The 10870-nt window shown below is 40.5% G+C and overlaps 1 protein-coding gene across 4 annotated transcripts in view; it reads left to right on the plus strand.

Annotated features, from left to right (window-relative positions):
• The window catches only part of kiaa0513 (KIAA0513 ortholog), a 32944-nt gene that overhangs the window by 8256 nt on the left and 13818 nt on the right, over nt 1-10870 (plus strand). For 3 of the 4 annotated variants that reach the window (XM_020612718.1, XM_020612717.1, XM_020612719.1), the window contains exons 3-10: nt 2238-2337; nt 2807-2880; nt 4336-4406; nt 5343-5550; nt 5662-5702; nt 5805-5877; nt 6837-6914; nt 7571-7600. In XM_020612718.1, coding sequence (XP_020468374.1) covers nt 2238-2337; nt 2807-2880; nt 4336-4406; nt 5343-5550; nt 5662-5702; nt 5805-5877; nt 6837-6914; nt 7571-7600 — 675 coding nt within the window. The remainder of the gene's footprint in view (nt 1-2237; nt 2338-2806; nt 2881-4335; nt 4407-5342; nt 5551-5661; nt 5703-5804; nt 5878-6836; nt 6915-7570; nt 7601-10870) is intronic. The other variant, XM_020612720.1, reaches the window with a different exon arrangement.

The following is a 10870-nucleotide window of genomic DNA, read 5'->3' on the forward strand; positions in this document are numbered from 1 at the left end:
CTTCTGTGGACTCTAGGAACCACAAGTAAACCTGCACTCTGAGAGCGAAGTGCTCTGTTGGGATGATAAGGCTCTATGAGGTCTTTAAGATACGATGGAGCCTTGTCATTAAGGGCTTTGTATGTTAGGAGAAAGATTTTAAATTCTGGATTTTACAGGGAGCCAGTGGAGAGAAGCTAATATGGGAGAAATATTATCTCTCTTGCTAGTTCCTGTCAGTACTCTGGCTGCAGCATTTTGGATTAACTGGAGGCTTTATAGGGGCTTAGTGGGATGTCCTGCATCACTTTGAGACAGGTTATTCCTGTTTTTGACAATATTGCACAAAGGAAAGAAGGCAGTTCTAGAGACTTTTTTATGTGTCATTTAAAGACATATCCTGGTCAAAGATGAGTCCAAGATTCCTCACAGTACTGGAGGACAAAGGGCTAGACTAACTATATGGTTAGTCTGGTTATATTTTTAACGTTTTCTTGCCAATAGCTTCTGTTTTGTTGGGGTTCAGAAGTAAGAAATTACAGGTCATCCAGGCCGTTATGTCTTTAAGACATGCTTGAATTTTGACCAACTGATCTGATTCATCATAGATAAATGAGTATCATCTGCATAGCAGTGTAAATTTATGCTGTGCTTCCTGATAATATTGCCTAAAGGGAGCATGTATAAAGTGAAGAGAATTGGACCTAACACAGAGCCCTGTGGAACGCCGTGACTAACTTCAGTTTGTGTGGAAGATTCATCATTAACATGAACAAATTGAAATCTTTCTGATAAATAAGATTTGAACCAACTTAGCGCAGTTCCTTTAATCCCAATAACATATTCAAGTCTCTGCAGTAAGATGCTTTGATCAATGGTGTCAAAAGCATCACTGAGATCTAAGAGGACAAGTATGGAGACAAGTCCTTTGTCTGAGGCTAGGAGAAGATCATTGGTGACTTTCACCAATGCAGTTTCTGTACTATGATGGACTCTAAAACCTGACTGAAAACCCTCAAACAAATCATTCTTGTGCAAGTGGTCACACAACTGCTTTGCAACAGCTTTTTCAAGGATTTTGGAAATAAATGGGAGATTGGATATTGGTCTATAATTAGCTAGGACACCTGGATCAAGAGTAGGCTTTCTGAGTAGAGGTTTAATTACTGCAAGTTTAAAAGCCTGTGGAACATAACCTGTTAATAGAGAGAGGTTAATCAGATCTATCAACTTAGAGAGATCTATGGGAGAGAAGTAGTCCAAGTATAAATGAGGTCTCACAGATGTTTCTAAAGCCATTGTAGTAGATGGCACATCTATGAAAGCTGTGGTAATGGTCCAACCAATTTTTTCTCTAATAGTTGTGATTTTATTTGTAAAGAAGCTCATGAAGTCATTGCTGCTGAGATCTAAGGGAATGTTGAGCTCAACAGCACTGTGGCTCTTTGCCAGCCTGGCTACAGTGCTGAAAAGAAACCTGGGGTTGTTCTTATTTTCCTCAGTCAGTGATGAATAAAATGTGGTTCCTACGAAGGGCTTTCATATATGTTATTAAACTATCTTTCCAGGCTATGAAAAACTCTTCTGACTTAGTGGAGCGCCACCTCCTTTCCAGTTTTTGTGATGCCTGTTTTAGGGAGTGGAGCTGCGAGCTGTACCACGGGGCTATCCTCCTCTGTTTCACTGCCTTCTTTTTCAGAGGGGCAACAGTATCAAGTGTCGTACACAGGGAGGCTGCAGCACTATCAACAAGATTATCGACTTGTGAGGGAGTAAATTTAAGGTGGCCTCCCACTAATATGTCTGAGTCTCAGTGGAACACAATTTACTTAATAGTAGAATTCATCCATCCACCCATATCTATACCACTTATCCTAATGAGGGTCACAGCAGGGCTGGAGCCAATCCCAGCTCACATTGGGCAAGAGGCGGGGTCCACCAACACTTGGAGACAGACAACCACAAACTCACACTCACTCCTAGTCAACCTAAGCTGCATGTCTTTGGACTGAGGGAGGTAGCCAGAGTACCTGGCGAGAACCCACGCAGGCACATGCAGACTCCACACAGAAAGGCCCCGGGTTGGCCGGGGCTTCTTGCTGTGAGGCAACAGCACTAATCACTCTGCCACCAAGCTGTCCACTGAATAGTAAAATTAAACTGATAAGTCTTTAAATTAAAAAAACAGCTGTAAAGAGGTGTTTTTACAAGGTGTTCAAATTAGTACTGTAATGAGGTTTTGGACCGTGTTTTCACAGGGAGGACTTTGACCAGGAAGAGAAGGCTCGTTTTGGAGAGCTGTGCAGTGGAGAGAATGGCAAAGGCAGGGAGTGGTTTGCCAAATATGTCAGCGCACAGGTAAATATGTGGAAATGATGAAGTGGTAACTTGTCAGATGTCATGTGTGACCTTTATGGGTAGTAAAAGCACTGTTCCGTGTGGACAGTTTTGAAAGAGTGGAGTCTGAATCCAAAAGATCTTCAGTGATTACCAGATGTTTCTGTATTCACAAACAATTGTCAAATTATAAACAGGATTACCTCATTTCTTTGTTTTGGGTGAAGTTAATGTTCCCTTTCTAATGAGTCCATTGTTTTTGGATGAAGCATCCCTTTTAATTAATAAAATTAGTTACACATTTTAGTGCAAAAAATCACATCAGTGCAGGATACCAAACTAAAACATCTCAAAATAAGCAATGGAGTCCTCAGAAATCTTTTCAGTCTATGACTTAAAAAAAAACAACCATGCATAACATAGTTGATATGTATTGTGAGCTTGTCTTTATACTAAGGTTGTAATGGTCTTTGTCATATTGTGTTCACAGCGCTGCCACTCTAAATGTGTGAGCGAAGCCACCTTCTATAGACTGGTGCAGTCTTTTGCAGTTGTACTGTTTGAGTGAGTATATGTGGTTGACTACCCATTTTCCCTGTAAAGGATAAGGTTGGTAATAATGTTTAACTTTGTTACTGTCAGAAATTTACATAAAAGTTAAAAATCTTTCCGAACTTCATGACTTGTCTGCCCTGTCTGCTTCTAGCCCATTGGTTTCCTTTGAAAACAGGTCACAGATGCATACTTTGCAAAGTACAGACAAAAATAAGTTACTGGAGGAAATCTGTTTAACTGTGGGCAGGACAGCCCTCTCCCCTCAGTTGCTAGTCGCATCGAGGCTTCTGTCTGACAAGCATGGACGCGTAGTTACTGTAGCAGCCCTCCCTGAATTCAGCTGAAGCTCTCACACTACTGTGTGTTCCTCTCTATGTTAAAGCTCACTTTTACCTAATGTTATGCTGTTGTGGCAGAGGTCTGCTGCAGCAGGTGCTCATGTTAGCTATATGTAGGCTATAGATAATGTAGCTAATGTTAGTGTTTGGAAGTAATTATTACACACAGACTATATATTATTCTTCAGTAAAGTTTGTAAAAAGTAATATCTCTGTTTTTTTAAATAAATAATCATCTGTATATGCTGTGTATCCTAAGATGAATTCTGTTGTATATTATTTGGGTATATTGTTGTGGGTGGCTGTGGCTCACGGGGTAGGGCAGTCGTCTCCTGACCAGCAAGTTGGTGGTTCGACTCCTGGTCTCCCCTGAGCAAGACACTGAACCCTGAATGGTGGCTTGACTAGCGCGGGTGTGTGGCAGCCTGTCGTCATCGGTGTGTGAATGGGTGAATGGTGTATGATCTCCTGTAAAGCGCTTTGGCCAGTGCAACACACTGTGAGAAAGCGCTATATAAAATACAGTCCATTTACCATTTGAATTGTTGAATACCATCTTGACAAAAGAATGTAAATGCAGTGATTTAAGTCTGTAAATCTCCGTACATTATTTTTACATACAGGATACATTCAGGTTACTGACCACTGAGAAAATATTCAGTACTTTAACTTAGGTAGTAGTTGTAGCTTTTCTACTCAGGTTTACACGGGGAAAGAAGTAAAGCATTTAAAGCATTTACACAGAAAAAAGGTTTCACAAATATGCAACAGTGTTTCAAATGCTCTTTAATCTCTATTTGATAATCTAATCCTGATTTGCCTAATCAGTAGTCTAGATGGAAGGGAAACATTATATACATTTTCTTTATTGTGTTTATTCATAACCTAAAGTTTTCACAAATTTGAAAGTGGGTTTCACTGAGTGTTAAGGGTTTTCCTAGAATGTCTAAAAGCCTTTCATTGTATCAGCTCATGAGCTGGGTGTTACCATGGCAATTGTTGACATTAAGAAAAATGTACAATGTCACCACAACATATCCTTTGAGTCAAAATGCCCCAGTAAATTAAATTCCATCAATGCTAGTACTAAGGTTGTGACATATCTGAAGAAATGGTGTTTTTACAGATGTTACCAGATGGATGACTACACCCCAGCCAAAAACCTCATGACTATGTGCTTCACATACTACTACATTGGTAAGGTCTAATGAACATTTTCACACTCTTTACCTGTCATGTATGTCACTTTAGAGGAACTTCCAACTTTTACAAAAACATAGCATATAGCTACCATTGCACAGATGTTAAAGAGCAACCAGCTCTTAGTTGTAAAGGAAAAGAAGACACAGCAAAAGAAATGCAGCTATGCATGTTTTGCACTCTTCAGTGCTGATTCAGTGTTAGCACCACAGGTTGGCCTTGTGGTTTCTCTTGCAGCAATAGCACAAACACATATGCAATGATTATGTAGGGCTGCAGGAAGGTAGTGTTAGTACCTGTGAAAGCAGGATGCCTAGCGTGATTAGTGCACCACTGTGGCACAGTACAGTGCATCAGCGTTTGTCTACAGTCAGGTTTGCTATGAGTTTTTTTTTTTCCCTCATACAAGTTAAACTGCACTACAGCCAACTTTGCTTGCAAAAGGTTTTCTTGCAAATGATGCATATGATAAACTGCAAAGAAACACACCTGATCCAAAGGAAGAGTCACTGTGCATGTTTATGGTTCTTTGTCTCAGGGACTAGAGGTCTATGAGCATCTGAAACTGAAATTATTGTTTTTATTTCCAACTCACTGACTTGCAGCTGGCTGAGGTGAAGCTAAGTGGTTCATCAAATTTCAGGCCCATTTTTTTCCTATATGCCACATGGTGTCTCTACTCTGAGGTTAATGTGGCTTCAGAAGCTTAACAGGTAGCATTGGGTAAAGTCTGTAAGGGGATGTCTATCATCTGTGCAGTTTCTGCGCTGCTTATCAACCTGACCAGTGTGTGATACCGCAGAGACACCAGGTAGTGAAAACATGGACATTTCAACAAATTTGCCTTGTGGAGCTTTAAAATATATAGAACAATATTTGATGATGTCGTTCAAAGATAGAAATCACCATTTTGACCTCTGCCCTCTTATTTAGGGAAGTCCCAGCCGTCCCCTTCAGAGCTACTGGATCGTGGTGGTCCTCCAGCTGGTCTGGACTCGTATCTCAACAAGGCCAACTCATGGTTGTCGGGAAAGAAGGATGCAGCTGAGCGCCTCCTTAAAAACACATCTAAAGCTGACGTTAAAGGCTTCTTTGGAGGCCTAGAGAGCAAACTGAGGAGTACAGTAGCTCCCAAGACTGAGTGAGCAAAAGCAGCTCCTCTTTTGAATTCTCTTCATTAACATAGTCATATATAGTTTTAACTCCTTACTCTTCCCTTCATCTTTTTCCATTGCTGTATTCTTTCTTCTAGAGATGGGGAGAGCCCAGTTGAGACCACATCCAAATCACCAGGTATAAGGTTACAAAAATCTCCTGCTCTACTCCTCTGTTAGATTTGTTTTAATATTGAATGTATCAATGCCAGTGTCTGTCACATTTTCTCTTCATCCACAGTGTCTGAGGCTCCAGAGGAGAAGAAAGGAGAAAAGGTGTACCTGTACGCCCACCTGAAGCAGCAACCCATCTGGTAAGTTGATCCATTGTCCCTGTGAGTAATCACATGTGGTCATTTCAGGGTAAAGGTTATCTCTGAAACCTTCGTACAGAGACTGCAGAAACCAAACAACAATGTCAGTTTTATAAACGACATTAAAATAGACCGTAGTGATGTGACGTTCAAGACTACAAGCCACCATAGTTTCAAGTTGATGACATCATCCAGGGTACTGGCGAGTTGCATAGCAACCAGTTACTATCCTTGTACAGTAGCTACTGTGCTCCCCATAAAAGTAAAATCTAAAATAAAAGTTTCATTTTCTTTAGCTGCTAAACACTCCACTGTTCATCGGCTGCTCTCTGACTTTGTCTGCCTGCCCCTAGGGTTTGGGCGGATGGTCTACAGCGGGTTTATTAGAGATCTTTTGCTGAAAACAGTTGCCTGGAAAAAGGTTTGATGAGGGAAGCTATACTTAGTGTGTGCTCCACTAGCAGGTTGCTACTATAACTTAACTGTTTTGTGATGGACAGGTAGCACACAATGGGCTTTTAGTGGGTTTTTGTTTTGTTTTTTGAAACCAGCTTCCTGCTGGATGCCATGAGAGTGAAGATAATTAAACATTTACCAGGCGTAAATCCAAAATAATAAACCAAAACAGTGCAAAAAGAGTTAAGAACAAAGGGGAACTGTTGATAATCCTCTGTGGGTTTATCACTGTTAGTGATATCGCTTTTTATATCATCGTTTCATAGAATAGGAAGTAGTGTGTGTAGCAGTTAGTTGTCAAGTTGAAGATTGTTAGAAGATTCTGAGTGTGCAGATTTACAGCAAAGTATGATATGTTACAGTATCACTGACTGTCATTTGCAGACTCATCTCTAGTGACTTTGTGAAAGATAGATAGAAATACTTTATTAATCCCAATCTGGGAAATTGCATAAAGTAGGTCAGGTGGAAACCTATAACATGTCATCTTTTCTATCTGTCAGGCATACACTAAGATTCTGGAATGCTGCTTTTTTTGATGCTGTTCATTGTGAGAGGACAAAAAGATCACCGACCACAAGGTCAGTCTGGATGGGAGTCGAGACACACGAACGAAACAATCACTACTTATTTATACTATATATTACAAAGTTGTATGGATTGTGGAGAAAATGTATCTTTAAAAAGCTGCAGTAAGTGGGCTGCTGCTCTCTGTGTGCTCCTGTGTCACTGTATCTGTTCGATGAATTATAAATAAAGGTTGGAGATCCATGGATGTACTGCTGACAAAGACATTTCACAGTGCTGTGCAACCTGCTTCAGCCTAGAGGTCTCCAATTTGGGCCCAGTCTAATTCAGAAGTGAATGATTTTTCTAAAATGAGATTCACAGTTCTCAAAACACACCAGATAAGGCATACAGTGCATACAGCCCATTTGGATCCACACAGGTCAGACATATTGACCCAACCCCATTCGACTGTACTGGTCAGACCCAGGTGGACCCATGAGGACTACAGCTTCAGCCTAAACCACTACTGCTCACAATGTCCTGATGCTCCACCTCTTCTCTTCTCTTCTCTTCTCCTCTCCTCTCCTCTCCTTTTCTCTACTCTACTCTACTCTACTCTACTCTTCTCTCTTCTTTTCTCCTCTCCTTTCCTCTCAGCTGTATTGTTCTCCCTGTTTCTGCATGTAGACTTTAACTCTTTGTCTCCTTGTGCCTTGCTGCCGGGCAGGGGAACGCAGGATGAAGAGAAAGACGAGAGGTCTGTCCTTCTATTTGTCCACTGCCCTAAAAGAAAAAAGTTAAACTAAGAGGCAAAGATCAGGCAAAGCCGATAGGAGGAGAAGGGTGGTGGCTGTCTTGGTGGCCCAGCTTAGCAGTTGTTTTGAAACAGTGGTTAAATCTGCAGGGATAGAGAGCTAGCTAAAAAGAAGGCTAGACAGTTATTGTGTGAGTTTTTTGTGGTGATAAGAAAAACAGCGTTTTCTGATGAGGTGTATTTTGTTATGTGAGAGCAACCAGCCAGTGTAAGGGCTGGTTAACTAGAAAGTGATGGTTTTATCAGAGGGAAGTTTTCACTAGTATAAATAACTGTTTGAGTCTCTTCAGTTAACTGTGTAAAGGTGGTGCACGGAGTTTATATGACTACATTAGGGCTTATTTTTTGTAATAATGTTAGTCACTGATAACCAACATCCTCAGTGGCAATTACATTGTTAAGAAGAAGCCTAAAGACCACCAGCACATAATTAACCACTGACTCGGCGAACTCAAGGAAACGCCAGAACTTTTACTTTGAAAATCATACGCCAAACCCTCAGTTCAAAAACAGTCAAACTGCACACAGGCCCATTAGCTTGAAGCATGCCACCAGAATGATCACATTGTTTTAATGATCATCATTTAATGAATTCATCAATTAAATAGAAATACCTGTTTAATTAAAGAGGCCTCAAGCCCCTCGAGGCATATTTGTGATTTGTGGTATTGGGCTCTACAAATAAAAACTGACTTGACTTGAAGTCTGTCTTTAAATCAAAGTGATCACAAGACAGTACCCCAGCTAGCCAAGTGGTTTCAGTGGGCACCCAGGTACGTCTGCACATTTGTGTGCATGATGTCTGTGGTATAACCACGTCACGTCTCCCGCTCCAGTCTTTCTCACCCTGCTTTCCTGACTGTCTATACTGTGCTATCAACAAAGGCCCAAAAACATAAAAAGTGATCACAAAATGGAAACAAGAAACTTTAAAGCAGGATATAAATGAATGTTGAGACTGAATACTGCAACTAAAAAATGCTCATGAAGATTTAATGACAAGTTCACTCATTATTTCACCTTTTAAAGACAATAAAGAAACGAGTTAATAAGCAACGTTGATCATGTTAGTATTCATGTATTTTTAGTTGGAGTTTATTATTTCTTGTATACATCTTTTTAAAGCTTTGATTGATCAATTTCTAGCCTTTAAAAGTGTGTCAGGGTAATAGTTTACAGCCTGTAATCATTTGGAGGCATGCGAAGTAGCCAAGATGGATGACCATCCAATAGGATCATCTCTGACAGGTGTGACACTGAGAATCAGTCCAACAGAGAAAACATCTAGTCCACAAAGAAGATACTGACAGAAACTGCAAGGGGGTTAATGTAAGAGCAGCTTGATGTTTAGCTTTGTTTAGCTGTTGTGAAGTGTGAGGCTCGAGGTCTGGGAGTCACCCTGGGTCTGATTTGCAGCTTGTGAGATGAACTTTAGTGGTAGGGTAGTCACTAATGGTAAATCCCTAGACTGTATGACTGTAGTCTAGTCTTAGACCATGTTGTGTAATTAACCACAGCAAGAATTACAAGTGGGTAGTGGTTTTACTTGTAACTACAACAGGATTTCTGTGTTTGTGCAATGTGTTTTTAGAGTGTGCTCTATTTTGAATTCTTAATTTGTTTCTTTCTGGATATTGCTGCACTTAAAAAAATCTTTCTTCATCTGGCTTCTGTTGTCATGTGGTTGTCGTCACGCAGTAGGTGATGTGATTCACCTTGGTGTTCCTTCATGCTGCTGTCAGAACCTACTGTTGATGAGTAAAAGCACACCCACAGTTGAACGTGTAGATTGTGGGATGGTATTTCTATCTGAAGCAGGGCAGAGGCACCAGATCCACTGCAGTCTGAGGGCGTTCAGTCTCTTTACAGCTCGCTGCATGTTCACACCTGGAGTCTCTTTGCATGTGATAATTCCTCTCCCTCCATCTGCATGTTCACTTTGCTGTCTGTGTTCACCAGCTTTGCACACACCTGTTTCCACTGCAGATTGATTGCAGAAATATTCTGTGCACACCTTTAAAATGAGTGAACACAACATTTGCTGGTATCCCATATTGCATGTTTGGACAGTTTAAATGCTTGAAGAATTGTTCTTTATTTCTACCCAGACCTTACCAAACAGACTGTGGGTAATGTGATGTTGAGATATTTACTGAGGATCAGCAGCAGAGTACAAAACAAACAGTGGCCTATTTACACATCCACCAGACACAGGGGGCGCAGGCCTCTGTTTTGGTCTTAACCGACTCCTGAGGGAAATACCTGACTCTATAGCTGCTACATCCATCACTGCTTTTGCCAGCTAATGTTACATTTGTCTGTGTGCTGTTTGATTCTGGGCAGGTAGTGGAGAGGGGTGGGTACTGGAAATGAGATTAATGGGAGAGAACCAGTGTGCTTAAAAAAAAAAAAAAAAGGTAAAATGCTTTGTACAGCTAAGGGGAACGCGGTAACATGAAATAATTTAAGTGCAGCTTCAATATGAAAGAAACCTCTCGCCTACACGTTCACTTTTCATGTCAGCTCCTCTGAGGCATCGGTCAAAGAGCCAACATGATAAAAGCAGACACTGCAGATGGTATGGAAGAAGGTGGGACAAACAAGAAAGAGTTGATCACAATGAGCCACAGGTGGTTTAGACTAGCTCAGAGAATTTCTGTCTATTGATTTGAGGCTATAGGTTTTGAAGATTCACTAAGTAAATTAGAAGCGATACTGTTTATACAGTCCTTAATGTTTTATATACAAATTTCACCTTTGTATAAAAATCTGAACTTTAACCTTTTTGTATTGAAACGGGGTATGTTAAATAACAGGTTTAGAATCCAGCATCAATTATACCAGTTAAATAGCTTTCTACTCTCCATCACTGTCCTTCGAGGATTACAATACAATGCAATACTATACAATGTCCACAGTACACATGTACAGTGGGTAAATTAAGTATTGAACACGTCACCATTTTTCTCAGTAAATATTTTTCTAAAGGTGCTGTTGACATGAAATTTTCACCAGATGTCGGTAACAACCCATGTAATCAATACATACAAAGAAAACAACTATACAGTACAAATACAAATACAAATGAATACAAATACAGTGAGGAACAGAGGTATTTGAAGACCCTGCGATTTTGCAAGTTCTCCCACTTAGAAATCATGGAGGGGTCTGAAATTCACATTGTAGGTGCATTCCCACTCTGAGAGACAGAAT

The sequence above is a fragment of the Monopterus albus genome, unplaced genomic scaffold (assembly GCF_001952655.1).
Source record: "Monopterus albus unplaced genomic scaffold, M_albus_1.0 scaffold127.1, whole genome shotgun sequence".
Taxonomy (NCBI): Eukaryota; Metazoa; Chordata; class Actinopteri; order Synbranchiformes; family Synbranchidae; genus Monopterus; species Monopterus albus.